The sequence below is a fragment of the Callorhinus ursinus genome, unplaced genomic scaffold (genome assembly GCF_003265705.2).
Source record: "Callorhinus ursinus isolate GAN/ISIS: 27379988/994484 unplaced genomic scaffold, GSC_fseal_2.0 scaffold2, whole genome shotgun sequence".
Lineage (NCBI taxonomy): Eukaryota > Metazoa > Chordata > Mammalia > Carnivora > Otariidae > Callorhinus > Callorhinus ursinus.
In genome coordinates, this window is record NW_027397064.1 from 94,208,739 (window position 1) to 94,229,000 (window position 20,262).

A 20,262-nucleotide genomic window follows, 5' to 3' on the forward strand; every position below is an offset into this window, starting at 1 on the left:
AAGGAGGAGCATATCAGCAGAGATTACAGTAAGTGCAAAGGCTCTGCGGTAGAAACATGCTTAATGGGTCCCCAGACCATTATGGCTGGAGCAGAGAAGAGAGGAAGGGAATTAGGGTGGACAAGAATCCAGGAGCCAATTACATAGGACCCTGTAGATGTGGCAGTAACCTTAGGTTTCAGTCTCGGCAACGGGAAACCACTGGAGGATTTTGAACAGGGGAGTGATGGGATCTGATTAACGGTTGTTAAGGCATGCTGTGGACATTCGGCTACTGAGAGGGGAGAGTGGAAGTGCTCAGAACACTCAGAAGCCCCTGTGGTCATCCAGGCAGGAGATGATGGTGTCCTGCCCTCGCATGGGAAGAGAAAACAAATGGTGGAGAATAATTGGATTTAAGATATGTTTTCTCATTTCCTTTTTTAAAAAAATTTTATTGTTATGTTAATCACCATACATTACATAATTAGTTTTTGATGTAGTGTTCCATGATTCATTGTTTGTGTCTAACACCCAGTGCTCCACGCAGAACGTGCCCTCCTTAATACCCATCACCAGGCTAACCCATCCCCCCACCCCCTCCCCTCTAGCACCCTCTGTTTGTTTTTCAGAGTCCATCGTCTCTCATGGTTCGTCTCTCCCTCCGATTTCCCCCCCTTCATTCTTCCCCTCCTGCTATCGTCTTCTTCTTTTTTTTTTTTTTTAACATATATTGTATTATTTGTTTCAGGAAATGTTTTAAAAGCAGAGCAAACAGAATTAGATGATTGTATTGGCTAGAGTCTAGCATGGAACAGGAACCATTCTAAGTCTTTCTATAGGCAGACTTTAATACGGGGAATTGCTTGCTTAAATAATGGAATAACTGAGCTCTCCAGAGAACAGTCAGGCGATCCAAAGATTAGTAGAAGCAGGAGGTGACAGTCATTCCCCAGGGTTGGGGGGACAATAGCAGAAGGTGTCCTTAAAGCCCAGCAGCTGGGCCGTCAGATGGGAAATAGAACCATGGGTGGGAGGGGCTGTGTGACAGGAGATAGAGCCTTAGAGAAGCAGCTGCTTCCTGGAACCCCACAGGTCACAGGGAAGGGAAGAAATGCCTCGTTTTCTACCCACCCTCCTGCCATCCAGTCCTGTGGAAGGAAAGAGCCGAGAATAAACCGAAGTTCATGGAAAATAGGTATTCTCATTCCCTCTTCTGTCCCTGGAATTTGAAGAGAACATCCCCTGTGTCTATTCTGTCCAGTGGATTATACATTCTACTAGCGAGTCCACATAGTGCCACACACCCCTCTGTTCCCTTTGACCCTTTCATCGTTCTATAGATGAGTCCGGGCTGTTCATATCGTGGGGCCAGATCTTTGAGCCCGGCGGTCTATTGTGAGGTTAATCTAGAGCGAATGGTTGTGTTCACTCAGATGTAGCATGGCTTCGCTCTCTAATTACAATTCTGTGCCCTTCCAATTATGTCCCCAGTGTTCTGGAGTCAACCCCTGCTGGTGACCAGCCCCTTGGCAGTCGGGGCTAACGCAGACTTCTGGAAAGTTCTGTACCTCAGGCAAGCCTTCCGTTTTTTATAGGAAATTCGACCAAATAGACTTTGCAAAGTAAAATATAGAGTTGTTTTTGTTTTCATTTTTAATAAGTCAACTGTTCTTCCACCCAAGCTAAGCCATGGGTTTTCCTGGCTGCAAACCACCTCCCCCACCCTGGGCGATGGTAGCACTGTCTCAGACACACACACCCAGCAGGCTAAGAGCCATGGTCTGCACCTTCCTATTTTTCTTCCCAGGGCTTTTCTGTGTTGTAAGACCTGCTTCATCCACCCAAAATGAGAAGTTGGGGGATTATCTGTAACACTTCATCGATGCCTCTGGTGAATATAAATTCTTGGTTTAACTAATTTCAGATAGCAATTTATGTTATTATTACCACCAAATAAAAATCTTTTAATTTTTTTTGTTTTTTATCTCCAGTGGAATAACAAGTTATTTTATTATTCAAATGGGACTCACTTCCTGCTGTTTTCAATACGATTTTTAATGAATATGTAAATTTTAAAATTAATTTACAGCATACATTGGGAGGCATGATTTTTGAAATGACAAAAATTTGATGGATTGTAAAATTATCTCCCTCAAAATCATCAGTCTTAATGAACACAATGTACCAACCTCTTATAATTTTATAGCTTTTTCTTCCTCTTCTGTTAGGGATTCACTTAAAATTGATTATAAAACAGTATATTTCTTAGGCCATAATTCATTCACAGATTAATTAGGTTTTCAGTTAATATCCCATCATCGTATGGGATGGAAGCCAGTTGTGTTTGTAGCCCTTCAGGGTTGCAGGAGAGAAACCCTGATTGCTATTCCCAGCTGACTGAGGCTCCCGGTGCTAATCACTAATCACATTCAGACCACATAAAGTGTAACATCCTTCACCACATTTCCATTTGAGCTGGCTCACAGCAAGAGATCTTTATTGGCCCTGACCAAGAGACCAAAATGCATTTAAACATTTTTGTGAGGGGTGATTTTTTTTTCCCCTTGCTCCAAATGGCATTTCTGTAGCCATCCCCTGAAAGCATCAGAAGGGCATGTATGTGTGCGTGTGTGTGTGTGCGTGTGTGTGTGTGTGCGTGTGTGTGTGTGTGTGTGTGTGTGTGTGTGTGTGTGTGTAGGTATCCATGCATAGCAAGCCTAGACTTAAATTCTTTTTCCTAGCTGTTTTCCAATAGGGAATAGCCTTTGGACTAGGCTTTAAGTAATCCTTTGCTATCACCCAACAGAAATATTTAAGGGACAGTTTGCTGGGGACTTCTTGAACAGTGATTGAAGGAAAAGTATTTTTTCCAGTCACTTAAGAGAACTGTAGATACACACGACAGAGAAACCGTATGCACTGACTCCAGCAAAGAGAAACACCAGCCCGCCCACTCACATTTAACTCACTGGAACTCTGGGTTTTCACAGAGTTGAGGAAGAGAGAATTATCCCCCACCTACTCTGCTGTAGCTGATGCTAGTTCTGATGTGTGAAAAATTGCTATCCGTGACATTGGTCTGCTTCTGCCGCATGGCATCTCACTCTGTGTGCCTAGGGACACAGCCCAGGCCAAGCAGCTCCTGAGGTGACCCTAGGGTGTCCTCCGTCCTGCATCTAAGGGATGCGGTCACTCCAGGGCTCTCCAAAATCTCTTGTATTCTTTAAGGACATCGGTATTCTTTTTTATTTTTTAAGATTTTATTTATTTATTTGACAGAGAGAGACACAGCAAGAGAGGGAACACAAGCAGGGGGAGTGGGAGAGGGAGAAGCAGGCCCCCCGCTGAGCAGAGAGCCCTATGTGGGGCCCCCTCTCAGGATCATGACCTGAGCCCAAGGCAGACGCTTAACGACTGAGCCACCCAGGCGCCCTAAGGACATCGGTATTCTTGAAATTGATCAGAGTATTCTCAAAATTGCATTCTGAGGCAATTCCCTCATTTTGTGCACATGAGGATTTTTTTCTCTGCTACATTAAACTATTTGGATATTTAAAAAGCCTCACTGACATATTCAGTCTTCCCATTGCTAGAGGATATAATCCTCACTTATTTCATATAGTTTTCATCTGTAACCTTGAGGTCCTTAGTGCTGCTGGTTATTTCAAGGAGCTTGGTTTGTGGCAATAGAAATGCTCCTTGAAAATTGTATGTTAATTAAATTTTTCCAAAGTCAAAATCTATTTTCCTGTTTACTTACTGGGGAAGTTATTGTCTCCACTCTCTAAATAAAGGAAACGTTAAGTGTCTTCTGGGTGAGTAGACCATCAACTACCCCTCGGGAAATAAATGAATGTTCCCTACCAGACAATACAGCATCTTATCCTTGGGGCTCAATCATTTTCAAAGGCAATAAAGGGCATTAGGTAAAAGATAAGGAAATGTTATAGAAAAGAAAGATGACCAGTAAATAAGAAATATAATTAGCATCCTGCCTTTATTCCACTAACATTTCTGGACCTCCTATGTCCAGGGATGTTCTGGGCACAATGAAAAGATAAAGAGGGTCATAGCTTCCATGGGAGACTGAGCCATGGTCACCACTATACACAACCAAGGCTTAACGATGCCATGATAACGTCTGCACAGGGAATGAAGGGAGAACGAAAGAGACAGTGGTCAAGGCTCTGGCCAGAAAAGAATTCGTAGGATATTTTCCTCCGTCCAAGTCTACAGAGATGAGTGGAGGTCTCCATTGGCTGGCATGGAAAGGTGGGGAGGACATTCTGGAGAAAGGAAGATATGTGAGCCAGAAGACAGAGATACTAACTGCCTGGGCTCAAAATTCAGCCGGTTGCCATCCTCAGCTGGCTAGCTAAATAATGTGCTTGATACTTATCTGTATGCTTACTGGCTTGTTTTCAAGGTGTTGCTGAGCGGTTTCAATTTTATCTTTAAAGCCCTGGATCATTTGTATCCTGATTACTTTTGAGATTGCTTTTTTACTCTTGCCCCTACATTGCCACTGGATACTGCCTGGTTGAACCCATTGATTCCTGAGCTTACCTGGGAATAGAGAACTTTCTTTCTCTCCTCCCTGTTCTCCTTACCCTTTCCATAGGGAACCCTATATCTTTGAAATGTCTTTCTATTTCATCCCTGGCTTTTCATTTTGACATGGAAAAAACACAGACTACTGGACCTGGCATATCCCTAGATATTGACCTAAATCCTATACATTAAAAAAATAATAATAATAGAAGGACGTGGTATGCCAAGCAGTGACAGGTGCAATGCAAGCCTATGGAAATTCACAGGATCTTCATTGTGAAAACTTTTTTTTAAAGATTTATTTATTTATCTGAGGTGGGGGGTGCTCTGCTGTTCACCACAGTCCCCACTACCCACTCACACCACCCATGCATTTGTCCTTACATCAGTTCCTGTCCTTCGACAGTGAATTTTCTTCCCCTGGTCTAGAACCAGGCCATCCCTCAGCCATCTCTGGAGAAAGGGAGGAATTTCAACAAAAGATATGAAGGAGACTGAGAGGCATATATGGGAAGGTCTTGTACCTACTCCTGAAGTTAAGGTCTGGGCCTTCAGCTGTCCACAGAGACTTAACTACAAGAGCCACAGAAGGGTAGACAGATGACCCTTGCCCCCGAGAAGCTGGCCTATATTCCCATTCATCCCCAAAGTGCTCAAATCATAGGAAAGTTGCTATTTCAACTGCAACTCTCTACCTAGTTTGTAAGACCTTGCTTCCATGGGAGAACAAAAGAAAGGCTCCTTTCACCCTTTGAGTACCTGCTGCTTGGAGGGAAGATGAGGATGTGGGAGGAAGGGGGGAATTCATTATGATCAATCTTAGCTCCTGGACCTACTAAATCTGAACCATGTTTTTCTATATCATTGGAAGGAGGCATTAACCAGAGCTTCCTTTCCTTTAGTTAACTTGCTCTCAAGTCAAGAGGCTTAAAATGCGCTCTGCCTGTCACCAGTGGATCACTTGATTCCCGCGTTACCGGGGGAAGAGCTGAGGTGGCTCCCCCAAGGTCCCTCCAAGGACGCTGCTGGGAGGCCTGCTGAATGGGTGTGCTGGTCACAAAGAAATACGTGCGCTTCTCCGTTTCACTTGGAGCATGCTGCTGCCCTTCCTGGGATGAACATATTGAGGCTTTCACAAACATCTTCCCTCCGTGCAATTTTTTCCTTGAGGCAGGAAAAAGAGACCCTCTCATTATTTATCTTGAACGTTTGATAGGCCTCCTTTGAGAAGGTCATTGTCTGCAACAGCAAAATAATCATGGGATTTCTGGACAAGCTGGAAAAAGAAAAATGATTCATTATATCAAGAATTATTCTGCCTTCAGTCCCCAAAATGGATGAAGCCTTCTAACAATATGTAAGAGCGAGCAAAGCTTAACTTATTATATGAAAGGTTACACTTTAAAGGGAAAAGAAGTTCAAACATTACATTTTTAGCTCTGCCGTAATATAACAAGGGTCAAGGCAGTCCATCTGTTATCCTGTGGTCTTCTGGATGTTATTGTGCTATTCCCTTAGCAAAGGAGGCCTGCCCGCCGTCTCTCATCCATTTGGGCTAATGAGATTGGATGATTTTTTTTTGTAGGTTCTATTCAAGCCGCACCTCCTCCCACTGGTCCCTGTTAGATTGTTGGAACAGATATCTGTCCATACGGGCTCAACTCACATGTTCTTGCCATGTCACAAAATCGTGCATCTTCACAGCACAAAATATTTTACCGATGCGGGCGGGGGCGAAGGTGGCCACCTAACCGCTATACGCTGTAGGTAGTATGGTGAAATAGACCAAAAGGTAGTTCATAGTACAACTAATGCAGCCATGTCTGGTACCGAGACACCTATTATGGTGGGTTATTTTCTGCAATAATTTGTCTGGCATTAGTGCCAGCCAGATACCCCGAATGAGGCAGCTTGGCTGATAAAGACACTGAACTTGAAGGTGAAGACTGGAGAGGCCCACCGGTCAGTACGACCTTGACTGCTCACAAGCCAAATAAGTTAGGGAAATGATGTGAACCTTTCTGCCTGACAGAAAGGTTTTAAATAATATCTTAAGAAAATCAAAACAAACATCCCCTGGACCTTCTTTACAGATTGGATCTGAAATGAAAGACCCTGAGTCACACAATTAACTATTGATTTTGTTGGTCCACATGTAATTCTCATAGCGATCGCATTGTGTTTACGCAGCTGTGTGGGGCAAACATGCTTCGTTCGGAGCGAGGCGCCTTTCGCTTTTACATCACTTTAAAAATTAAATTGTTCTGTGCATGTGAGACAAAAATAAAGTTTATTTTTTATTGTAGTGGATAGCTGAATTAAACCTCATAAAGTAGCATTGAGCCAGCCTAGGTGGTTTATGAAGAGAATAACTTTTATAAGGCAGTAGTCAGTTTGCCAACTGAATATATTACAGGTGGCAGAGAGAGAACAAGCATTGTGTGCTGCCCAGTACTAGAATTTTGTACTAAGTCACCTCTAATTTAATCTCCCTACAGTTTAATTTCATGATTGGATATACCCAGTAATACTGGTGAGTTTATCGCCTACACAGTCAGCCTTGTTGCTGCCCCTAAGAATGTCATCACTGTCATGTCATCACCTCACCAACCTCCCCCCCACCCCTGTCTTAAGGAGCTAAGAAACTAAATTTGAGCACATCGCCTGCCACCTGGCTCAGATGAGGTGAGGCAGCACTCGCTGGCTGAAGGAAGCATTTAAGAAAAGGACAGAGCCAATGTCCGTGCCATCTGTCATGGGCTTGCTCTTTTTAATGACGTTTCACCCCCTGAGAAGATTCATTGTCTTGGCTATTGCTCCTGGACTTCCAGGAAGTGATGGCAGCAGAGGCCTCACTCAACTGCTGGCCACGCCCACCTGGGGGTGCAGAAGAAAGGGGATGACTCAGCGCAGAGCTGCCCGACCAGGATGGCCATAGTATGTGAGTGCACCCTGTCTCTGCTCTTGACAAAGATAGGAAATTGATTTTGCCAGAGTAGACCATAGTCAGACATCCATTAATGCCAAGGTCACCCTGGTTCTGGATGCTAACCTGGGATCCGAGAGGACGTGCCACTGCTGGTATGTCAGGGGGCTGTGCTATCACACATCAGGTGGTATCTTATTTTATATGTCTCTTCATCATGAAAAAGCAGACATGACAGAAAACTCGGTCAAGTCTCTGAGCTCCAGAGGAAATGATGAAGTAAAAGCAGATCTAATAGAGACTACATTTATTGATATGCAGTGAATATCATCTCCAAGAGATATAAGATATAGTGTCAAGAATCTGAGAAAGAAAGCAGGATAAAATTCATCCATGGCTTTAAGAAGTGTGTGATCTAATTGAGAAGTGGGACATTGATATGAAAATACCTATATTGTAGAATAGATATAAGTTCTGAGTCAAATGGACAGATTGGCTGTTTAGGCCAGGAATTCAGAGAGAAAAAGATCCTGTGGGTGTGTTATTATAGAAACAGAATGAGCAGCTCTGAATAACTAGAAAAAAAAAGGATCAAATTCTAAAACTTGGTTATTATTGGCAGCAACATGGAATTAGAGGAAAGAGAAGAAATTCTCATTTAAGCATGTTGAATTTAAGAGATAATTAGGGCCAGAGAGGTTAAGAAAGGTGAATGGAAATAGTAATTAGTTAACCTATGAGAAACATTTGCCCAAATGCTGTTACAGATGAAGAATGGAAGAACACCAAAAGAAGCTAAGCAAGTCAAGGGCATTAATTCAAAAACCGAATTGGGGCAAAGGGGGCATATCCACAACTTTGAGATTGACAAGATGTGTGTGTTCTAAGTGCCATTATTAGAACCAAAGAGCAGGCTGGATAGATTATTCCAACTCATTTCTCAAGGATTCATCTCCTAAAATATCTGAAGTTTTGTTCTATATTGATATCATATTAAAGCATTTTTTAAATGTATATTCCATGTGAGCTTTTGTCTCATATACCATTCTATCTCCCCGTGTCTAGAGTACTATCTAGAACATAGTAGATGCCCAATAAATATCTGTTGAGTAAATAGGTAAATAAATAAATGACATGGCAAGAGCAGCATAATCTCTATTTAAATATTCATTAAGATCTGGGTACAGAGTTGAAGTAATGAGTGTCACATCATACCATGGCAGAGCAAGGGATAGAATCCAGAATGAAAGCAGATTTCCACAGGCATTCTCCCAACTAGCACATCCTTCTGCCCCAGAACCCCCCATGCTTACTAGGTAATGAGGAATAAGAGTATCTTTACAACTGTCACAGTAAACTAGAATATGACACAGAATGGAAAGCTCAATGTTCGTAAATCTTTAGACAAATTCTCACCAAGGCATCTTCTCTCTAGAACAAGGATCAATAAATCGGTGCTGATTCTGAGTTGCCCCGGCTCCAGGACTCACTATGTCACATATCTTTGGGGAATAACTACATCTGAAGTGAAGGCTGATCAGCCCTAAAACCGTAACATGGATTGCATTCGGAGATGAATAGTTTAAACATGAAGAGAGTGAACATTCTAACATCTGCAAATATCTGTGTTCCTGGATGAACCTTACCTTGCAGTCCCATTGAACTCTATTGGCTGCTGTAAAGTGCCTAATAGGTTGGGTGCCATAGTATAGTGTGACCCTTAAATGGCCTACCAAATTCCGTTAGAAGTAATCTCAGGTTGCCTCTTTGTAGGTTAATGAATAACATGAAATGTTTTTCCCTGCCTTTGACACTCACAGCATGCATCATAATAAAAACTTAGTGCTTCCAGACACACTTTGATGATGACCAGCATTATGATGGTATTGGAGATCTTTCTTTGGAAGGAGAACTTCCATGGGGGGGAAAAAATAATATAACCTCTTTGCAGTGATCTGATCCTCCAAATACGTGTATTTTTTTCTTGTAAGAGGAGCCCCAAATCTATCACTCCAAAGTGAAACAAACCCAGCTATATGGCACTGAAATACACAGATGGTCCCTTCATACTGTATTTTACTCTGACAAAGTTCATGGGCTCTTTATGCTGGACACACACTGACATCTAAGCCAGACGTGGCCCAGTTGCTGGACAGATAGATATCAGATTTAAGACATGAAGTGATGGAAGGGTTAGTCAAAGAAAAAAGTCTGATCAATCTTTTAAGTCAAGTGAGTAGCATATGTATTTATTTTTATTCATAATAGTGCCTACAAATTAAAGGCTTGATGCCTCCATTCTCATCAGCTGGAATCATTAACCCTGACACTAAAATGAGCAGATTTAGAAGTTCCCAGCCCAGCACTTGCTCAGTTCTCATTCTTGAATAAAATTTTAGTTAGTATTATTGTGCTGGAAGAAGAAAAGGGAATCTAAGAATTATAGATAAGCATGTTCCATTTAGTTAAGCTAATTACACAAGCCGGTATCAATGAGCTGGCTTGTTTTCCTGATGCTAGGTGGCTTTAAAACAGTGCAGATTCTACTTTTGGAGAAATTGAACAATATTGATTGCATCTGATGCATTACTTAAGGTGACCAGCCTACATTTTAAATTAGATTTATAGATTCATCCACAACCTGGAAAACAAAAATGAAAAAACATGTTTTCAAATGGGCATTTCAAGTGATGGCACTAATGTTAGAGTTTGCAGAACTCACAGATGTGTCCTTTGCATGTTCCTATAACAGTTTTGCCCAGACTTATCATTACATGCCTTTCGTCTTCCCAAATGCCTTCATCTGCCATGAGCTACATTTGTGATTTTCTTTGTGATCCTATTTTCTCTTCCCAGTGACAGGCCTGGTCCCATATCTTCCCTCATTTTCCATATATGGGAGCATTTCCTATCTCTGTGATAAAATGACTTCTCTTTCCTACTGCCCTATGGATCTAGTTTTTAAATGTCCTTGGAGCCATTGTTTATCTCTGAGCTGAGTTCTTTTCCTTTCTACAAGGTGTATTATTTTTTACCCACCCTGTTTCCTTCCTTACTGAATTTGCTGCTTGCTTTTTTTTTTTTTCCTCCAAAAAGTAAGCTCACTTTTTTCCCTCTGGGTTCAGGGGTTCCAGCGGAGGTCACTAAAAGTCATTGATGCTGGTAAAAGACAGCAATATAGTTAATAATATAGTCATAAAAACACATCTCAGCTGAAAATTACTCTTTCACCTAATAAAACCAGTTTGCCCTGGAGATACTGAAGAATCTTCAGGACCCCAGTAAGGAAACAGAGAGTGCCCTCAAGTGCTGAATCGCATCCGCCGACCAGTGGTTGGATGGACAGAGTGGTTCTCTATTACCGATCCGTCACATTAATTTTTCAGAAGGGCAACTGAAGAATAATGTGTCCAGTTGAGGTAATAAAAGGAACTGAGCACCGGAAGAAAGTAATTATCCGGGTTGGAATTTGACCCGGTTAACAGGGTTAACACCACAACTCTCGAGAAAAGTCTGGAGGGTCTCTAGTGTTCACCAAAGGTCATTCTATCTATTTTTATGTCTCAGAAAGTAGCTCTGCCGGGAATATAGTAAGAGGTGGCATTACGGAAGAGATTAGTGCCTCTGAGGGAAGACAAATGACTTCAGCTGCATCTTTTCCCTTGAGATTGGCCTTCCCCCAGCAAATAACACTTAACGTAGACTTTGCAAAATGCACAGAACTTCAACTAAGAAACCCAGGTTTAAAATACCTCTTCCCCATTCCCACGATAAGAGCATAACACAAAACTCTGCCCTGAATCCATCCTTCCAGGGCCCAAGATTGGCTCACCAGCAAAGGGATGAGGGAAATCACACTTTGAACTTGAACCCAACATCCAGGACTAGCCAGACTGTCTCCTCTTTTAGATTTATCTGCATCCACCTGGCAGCTCCTCTGTCTTTCACATCTACTAAATCACCTCTCTCCTATTTCTTTGCCCATGAAGAGGTTTCTCTGCCCAACCCACTCACTGCCGTCTATGAGGTTTTTTGTACCTTTTAAAAATTATTTTTCATGACAACTAAGTGGCAGAGCATTCATAAACTTGATTACCCCCCCAAGGGTTAATTTCTGCATCTTCTTGGCCTTAGTGCATTTATGACTATTTAGTTAAAATCTGCATCATCATACATAATGAAAAAGGTTGGGTGGTGGTAGGGGGCACGGTGGGGACACTTCTTCCGAATTTCAGGTGCTTCTTTTCAGGTGTGTGTGTGGGGGGGGACTCCCTAGGGAACACTCCTAGCCTCTCTGTAACCACCCCCCCCCATTCACTTCTCCTGCGAAGAAGGAGGGATGGCTTATTTAATTGGCAACTCTAGGAGGAGAACAGGGGATGTTAAACGCACCTTCTGCTCTTTCCACCCTTTCTCTGGAGTCAGGCTGTCTGTGACAAGCATATATTCTGTCTTGTTCCATTATGTTAGAGGCTTTATGGGAAGACACTTGCCCCCAGCCCAGGGCTGCCTGTTACCAGGCCTATTTCTAGGATGAGTACTAGGAAATTCACTTCTTTGCAGTTAGAAACCTCATCTCCCAGTGTAAGCTTTCTCATTAATAAAGCCAATATTTTATTCTCCCACCAGCCTTTTTCTTTTATCTTGTTCTTCAGTTTGTTCAGAACTAAGGTGGGGAAGAGAGCTATTTATTGTGCCAATAATAGATGCACAGAAAACACCCAACTAAGAATATTTTAGAGTCACAAAGCTTTATAGAGCAGGAAGATACTAAAAACTTCAATGTAAAGAAACTAAGGTATAGAGGGGTCATACAGCTAATTAACACAATTCCAGGGAACTAAACACTGGTTTCTAAATACCTTGGTCTAGTGCATAGTGATTAAAATCCCAAATTCTGCAGTCAGACTACTTCTGCTTAAATCCTGACTCCCTAACTTACTAACCAGGTGTGTGTACATAATACGTATATCTCTCCACTTTGTATTTTCCCATTCGTACACATAATGGGGAATGATAAGCATTAAATGAGATAATTACTTCAGTGCATTCAACCCAGGACCTGACACATAGTAAGAGCACTTTGTAAATGTAGCTATTTTCCTACCACGTGTCTTCTTGAACTGATTGGCGGTGAATCTCTATAGCAATAGAGAAACAAGACGATGTTGATGAAGATACTGTTTACATTAATTTGTGCTCAAAATGCCATCCTCTTTGTAAGTATTAATGCCCAGCGGAGGAACAATGCTGCACTTGAATTTCACAAGAAGATTTGAATCTCTTTCTGACATCTTACAGTAGACATACTCACCGATATTTTCAAGATATAATCAACAGAAGGAAACTTGTTTGAAAGAATTAAAGAGTAGCCTTCATCATAAAACACTGATCCATTACACAATTTCATGAATTTCCCATTTGTTTCTCCCCTATGGGCAAGAGTGTCTGGCTATCCACGTATAACATGTATCTCTTTGAAGTTGATATCATCAAGCAGATTTTTTTTTTTTCTGGTTTATCACTTGAGTTTTTCTCTATCACCTTATATCATTCTCCCCACCTTTTCCTTATGGCAAGGGCCCATATCACCTTCAATTTTATCCTTCCTAGTGTTCAGGATATTGGTCTAGGCAGAATCTCTACTCCATGATCATTGTTGACTGTGGAAAAAAATGGTATGCATTGTTGTGTTGAAAATCAGGAAACTGAGCTTCCAGGTCTAATTTCCCCTGAATCTGAATTTGTATGAATGACAGATTCTGTAAATACCCCCATATAGAGGACAGCCCACACCAGCCTCCCTTACCTTCCAGACTGATATAAGACTGAAGTGAAATCTTGGATGGCAGAGCTCTCTGGAAATAAAAGCTATGTATGATCGATAACCCAGGTACTGAGTCCGAATGAGACTGGTTGGGTTCTTAGAACCCCTTACGATAGGCACCTCTTGATGTGTGTTTCTGTCTTTACAGTGACTCTGTCCAATATAGAATCCAAAAGGGCAAGAGCACCTTCACATAGACCATTTGAGCAGCTCCTGGACCTAAGGTGGACACACGACGGTATACAGATGCCGCAGGAACTCCATGGAATGCCCTCCCTCTCACTTACTATATATCTCCATCTTCTTCCCCTGTCAGAGTCATTCCAGGAGCTCCCTCCTCTGTGGAACTCCCTCTGAGGATCAAGACCACCCGGTTATTCACACAAAGCCAGTTACATAGTGGATTGGTTTGATTGATTGATTGATTAATGTTTGACTACAAGGAATTAAATTAATTGAGGTATAATTCATTCCAGGGGATTTCTGCAAACTATGTCACCATCTACTTGCTTGAATTATCACTCAGAATGCTGTGGTTACACTAAAGGCAGGAAAATATTTTAAGAATATGGCAACGTTATGTATTTGAAACAGGAAAATATATTTTCGCCTGCGCTCTTCAGCCCTCCCTTGTTCCCAAGTGCATTCGAAAGCCCCACCAAAAAGTGAACTGTACAACTGTTGCCACCTATAGGTGACAAATGTAGTCTATTAATTCTGTCGTAATTCTGAGGAGGCGTAATATATGAAGGAAATGAGGGTGTCCTAGGGAACCTCCACATCCTTGTCGAACACTGATCTTTACTGGGCTTTTTCTCATGAATATTGGTGTTGTTCCGTGATCCTTACTTCAGATACTCCTCTGAGAGATTTAACAGTGGCTGGTATTCATAAAGCTCCTTTCAGGGGCTGAGGGGAAGAGCATGGCCTCTGCAGGCAAATTTCCCCAGGGCCAACCCCAGACGCCACCACATACTGCCTCATGCCCTTAAACAAGTGGCTTCCTCCCCAAGCCTCGATTGGCTCCAAATGGAGATACTAATGACACCCATCCCCACAGAACTGATGTGAGGCTGAAAACATAATCCATGCATCGTGCTTAGCAGAGTGTCTGCATGGAACAGGCTCTCAATTAAATGCTAACTGTTATTACCGTGATTAGTTTGCAAAGCACCTTCACATACAGTGGCTGCAAACTAATGTGCCCTGTTTTGTTACCACTCGACAGATACATCATTAGCGCACTACTCTGTGACCTGGAGCCCTCCTTGTATCTTACATGTAAATGTTATAGGACTTCGAAAATTTTTAGAACACCCAAGATCTGACAAGACAATGTTGAGGCCAGCTTGCTATGCTTCTAATTGGAGGCAGGGAAGTAAGCTGCTTTAGTGCTTTTATTCTTAGCTGTCAGGACCCCTGGCAAAGCCAACAGTTGGGACCCTGCTGATGCTAGACAGGGTTGAACCTGTCAAGTCTCCGCTGAGAATTTACTGATGACTGAGCAAGGGGCAAAGCCTTTAGGGAGAAACCTGGTCAGGGAAGGAGGATGAGGAGGTCAGGCAGGACATAAATGGATAAAACATGATCTCTACCTCAGAAGTTCAAACATAATCTCTACCTCAAAAGTTCAAAAAACGCAAAGACTGCAATTTGACAGATACAGGGGGGTTTGGGGCTGTTGTTTTTGTTTTTTTTTCTTAATATAAGCAAATTAATTAAACATCAGAGGATCTGAAACATAAGCAGACACTGTTCTAGGTTGATGGCCTCCTCTTTAAAATCAGAAGCTCTGGTCCCATGTTTGTGCATGGCGACAATAAGCTGCTCCCGTCTCTGGAACAGACACTTGACCCCAGTCCTCACCACTCCCTATTGCTCCCCAACACTGAGGCTAAATGCCAGGTGGTTGTATCGGTCCCTCTTGCACTGATGTTGTTCTTAGAGTCAAAAAATATCTCTGTGCCCATCTTTCATTAAAAACTGTGAAAATAAAAGCAAGATTGAGAAGGCCATGTGATCTTTCTTATTGGGCCATTCCTTCCTTTTCATCACCTCCATAGGCCTTTGTTATAATCGACTGAAGAAACAAACCAACAAGCATGAAACATTTGGAAAACGTTGGCACACTATTTATGTCCAACACAGTGGGTGTTTAAGATTTTATTTATTTATTTGAGAGAGACAGAGATAGTGACAGAGAGCATGAGCAGGGAGGAGAGGGAGAAGTAGACTCCCCGCTGAGCAAGGAGCCTGACATGGGGCTCCATCCCAGGACCCCGGGATCATGAACTGAACCAAAGGCAGACGCTTAACCGACTGAGCCACCCAGGCGCCACCACAGTTGGTGTTTTAATGGTAAACAACTCCTTCCTCATCTCTACCTCAATACACTGAATTATGGTTATCATCTGTCTGTCTTCCCTCCCGGACTACCAGTTCTTCCCGACGAGGTGATAGTCAAATTTTCGAATGTATCAGAATCACCCGGGGAGCTTGTTAAAAACATTTGCTGGGCCTCACTCAGCATTTCTGTTGTAGAAAAGTCTGGGTAGGGCTCAAGAATTTGCATTTCTCACAAGCTCCCCTGTAATGCTGATGCTGCTGGCCTGGAGGGCAATTTCAAAAACACTGTCCAGAATAAGAATCCTGCCTCACTATTATTTTTTTTTTTTAACTTTATTTATTTATTTGAGAGAGAGAGAGAAACAGCATGAGAGGGGAGAAGGTCAGAGGGAGAAGCAGGCTCCCCGCTGGGCCGGGAGCCCGATGTGGGACTTGATCCCAGGACTCCGGGATCATGACCTGAGCCGAAGGCAGTTGCTTAACCAACTGAGCCACCCAGGCGCCCCTGCCTCACTATTATTTATTGTACCATTTATTGAGCACCGATTACGCTGTGTTGGGTCTCAAGGTGTTTTATTTTGACTAATTGCAACAATCCTGAAATCAAGGTGTGTCTTATCACCATTTTACACCTGAGGAAGGGAACTCAAGGGTACTCACACAGCCAATAAAAGGACAAAGCTCAGGTGTGTCTGCCTCCAGAGCCTCAACTTCTCCCCTGGCCACACCTGACCCGATTTTATTCTGCTGTCTATCCTCAACACCAACACCTTCCACCTGCATCATGCTAGCTTCTCTGGTATTTATGGAATGAATTTGAGATCCATTTATGACCAGAAATAGGCAAGGAAAATGCTCATGGTTCTTGAATAAAGAAAAAGGGAGAAGATACTCAGGCGAGAAGAAAATTGCAATAAACATCTTTACTTACCAGCATTTGGTACATCAAAGCATTTCCTGCTGTCCGTGTATTTTTAGTATTGTACTATATATAACTCTTTATTAAAAATGCCTAGGAGCAGCACCTGGCTGGCGCGGTGGGTTAAGCCTCTGACTCTTGATTTCAGCTCAGGGTGTGATCTCAGGATGTGAGATCGCACCCCGAGTCGGGCTCTGCACTCCCCATGGAGCCTGCTTGAGATACTCTTTCCCTCTCCCTGCCCCTGCCCCTCCAGCTGGTGCTCACTCTCTCAAATAAATCTTTTTAAAGTCTAAAAATTGGCATGGTATGAAAAGGGGCTTTTGCGTGGTGTTATACCTAATTACGGAGCCACTTTTCTGGAAGCACCTAGAAATCTGTTCCTTAGCTTGTTTCAAGCTTCTGGTTTCAAGGCAGCGATTTGAGTTTGAAAATGAACTCTGTGAGTAATGCTCTTCTATGTTAATTGTATAATGAAATAAGCACCACTTCAAGGATGATTTTTAAGTATTCCTACAGAATTGTGTCATTTCCATAATGGAAAGAGAAACTGTGTCTCAGTCTGCTCTTGGGACACCAGAGCCATCCACTGCCATATCTTTTTCTTTTCTCTTCCTATTAAATATTTAGTGTATGAGAATCAGAGGCTTGGGCTACGTGTGTTGTTCCCGGGATCAAAACAGTTTCCTCATTGTACCTTTGTGCATCCAGCATAACAATGTGGGGGACGGGTTGGAGAACAGAATTGCTTTTGTCAGAGTCTGGGACGGTAGCAATAGAGATGGTTTGGCAAGTTATTTAAGTGGAATATTTGGGTGGGAAAAAAAAAAGACATCTTGTCTTTTATTACATAAAAGCACAGATTAGTAGGAACAAGAGCATGGAAGGCAGCCAGCCTGGAATTCAAATCCTGTTCTCTGTCACTTGCTGTGTGACCTTGGGCAAATAACTCTGTCACTCTGAGCCTTGTTTTCATCTTTTTAAAATGAGGATGTGTAACTTGCAAGTCCCCTGTGAAATGCTTCTAAAGAAAATATATTCAGTGAGTTTTATATGGTGGATGCTTAATAAATGGTAGCTGTTATTACTTCTAAGCTCCTGTCCCTACTTCCTCCTGGTGTTTGGATAGAATTTTTGCCCAAAAGAGGAAAAGAAGCTAGGAAATGCATTGGTTTACAGAGTTTACCTACAATAATTGAATAATTGAATATGACTGCAGTGTTCTAGAAAGTCCTAGAGACATCCAGTAATTGATCTTGCTGGAACCTCCTGGAGGGGAGAGGTTACTAATGGGCAGAAGTATTACTATGTTTTTTTTAAGCCGTTGGGCTTTCTGGAGTCTACACCCACAGACCTGGAGATCACTTGCAAATATCTTAAGACTTGTAAAGGGACAAAAAAGAAAGATGACAATGCTTCTGACAAGGCTAACAGGTACTGAAATTTCATGGCAATTTAAGGGATTGTATGCCTTTTCCCCCCCACACAACCCCAACTTCTGGCTGAAATTCAATCCCTATCCATATCTAGAAACAAGACAACTAATAATACTTAGTAAGAAAAGAGAGGACTTTGAAACTTTGATGAAGACATATAAGGCACTTTACCTGAACAGATTTTGAGTAGATCCATTTAAAATGAAATTAAGTGGCACTTTACCGGTTTGCAAATCGGGACCTATTTATCTCACTAAAACGATTAAAGTCTTGATTTATCCCTAAAATTGGCTTTATTATTACCTTTAATTATACTAGAAGGTTGTTAAAGACTTGTAGGTTCTCTCTATCCCTTTAAACTGCACGTTATGCAGACAATAATTGAATATTGGATAGAATAACTTGATTTTCCAAAGAAATATGTCTCTAATATTTTCGTCTTTTTATTACAGAAATTGAAACAGGTTGAAGAAACAAAAGAAGATCCTGAGAACAGATTATGTAAAATTTCCCTGGAGTCATTCAATAAATATAACAGCAAAACTATGATTTTGTTAGAAAGAGAGAAGAACTCTCTGAACGAGGTTGAAGGACAAAAGGAAGAAAAAGAAAAAAATGAAGAGGCATCTTTGAGGAGCTCAGAGAGGCCTGGGGTAGACAATTTGGAATCACTGAGTGATTCTTTATACGATAGCTTCTCTTCTTGTGCAAGTCAGGGTTCAAATGATGTATAAAGGACCTTTTTTTTTTTTCCTTAGTGAGCTGAAAATGGAGCACTTAAGCAACAGGGGTGTGTGTGGAGGGGAATAGAGATAGCACCAGTAAACCCTGGCAACACCAGAGACTGCATTGTCGGATTCACAGCAAGCAACCCATGGGAGCTTCCTTCTCTGACAGGGCAATAAAGATAGGCTCCATTTGTTGTATGTCACGAGGCTGAAATGTAAACACACCCACAATACAGAAGTCTTAATTTTGCACTTTTTTTTGAATACTTGTACAGAAGTTGTAAATTTTTGGAAAAGAAATTATATTTGTAGCAAAAAAAAAAAAAAAGACAGCAATAAATTGAATCCGTGCCATGCTCTTGAATGACGTACTCAGTGTTAGAAGTTGATAATATATTTTTTAAAAATTCCAGCGAAGGTGTTTGTTGACTTCACGGTCCTAGTACTCCAGTTGTTTGTGGGAACATTCTGTAAAGCTAAAACAGCCCCGCCAAAAACCAGAGGGCTCGTGGTCATCTCCAACTCACAATCTCAACATGATATGAACGTTAATTCCAGTGCTATTTCAAAATTGTTGCCAGAGAGATTCAGGTTCCAGTAAGTGTTAATTATGCTTCCGTTGAAAAATGTAACAGGTACTCAAAGTGTGACAGTGATGAGAAGGGAAGTGGATCAGAAGTGACCTAATTCTATTTTCAACAGCAGGTTTTCCCTCCAAACATTTCCTTACATCTTCTTCTACTTAGTGCTTCTCTATAATTCTCAACAGCGTTTGTTGATTTTTATCTTCCTGCTCTTTCGATTAAAATCTGGGCAATCTAGAAATGAAAGCAAATTCCTATCTGTAACGTTCACTTTTTAAAAAATAAAATGAATGGTTGGTGCTACAAAAAAGAAATCTTACTTTTTAAGATCCTTTTTTTCCTACAAATTCTGTTTATATGTGAGGACAAATTCTATTTTAAAGGTTATTTGTATTTTTTCTAGATGTGAACTATTTATAATTGCTTTTGTACAGGAGCTTGTAAACTAGGCCTAATAGAAATATTTTTAGGATCTATATGGTTACTTCAGTACACACTTGTTTATTAAAAGAGCATTGTATAACCAGTGTTATTTGGTTAATTTGTGCAATTTGTTATATTGAATTTTGTTATCTTAAATGAAAATTATGTAAAGTATCATTGTCAGACTTTTAAAAATCCTTGTTTCATTTCTGAATAAAAGTCGTATCACAGTTGCACCCTCTGAAGTCTTAAAAGGACTTGTTCAAGAACCCTTTGGCCCAGTTAGTTGACTCTCACAGGGGCTACAACAATCAGTTCCCGGAAGGAATAAATAAACTGGCCCCTTTGCTCCAGAGATAGTAATTCAGCCAATTGTTAAGATCAGAGTCTGCAGAGAATCAGGTCATGGTCAAAGCATTCAGTCTCCCCGAGGGGTTAACCAACTAGAAATGAAAGGGGGTGGGGGTCAATGGGAGAGAAGGAGCCTGAGGCAGACCTGGAACGACCTCTGCAAAGGAATTACAAGAAAGTCATTTAAGC

At 41.6% G+C, this 20,262-nt stretch overlaps 1 protein-coding gene across 5 annotated transcripts in view; it reads left to right on the forward strand.

The window, feature by feature from the left end:
• The window catches only part of NCKAP5 (NCK associated protein 5), a 965,493-nt gene extending 945,540 nt beyond the window's left edge, over positions 1 to 19,953 (forward strand). For 4 of the 5 annotated variants that reach the window (XM_073884776.1, XM_073884781.1, XM_073884786.1 and 1 more), the window contains one exon: positions 18,440 to 19,953. In XM_073884776.1, the coding sequence (XP_073740877.1) occupies positions 18,440 to 18,721 (282 nt within the window). In that variant the 3' untranslated portion in view covers positions 18,722 to 19,953. The remainder of the gene's footprint in view (positions 1 to 18,439) is intronic. The other variant, XM_025857088.2, reaches the window with a different exon arrangement.
• Positions 19,954 to 20,262: the final 309 nt, after the last annotated feature.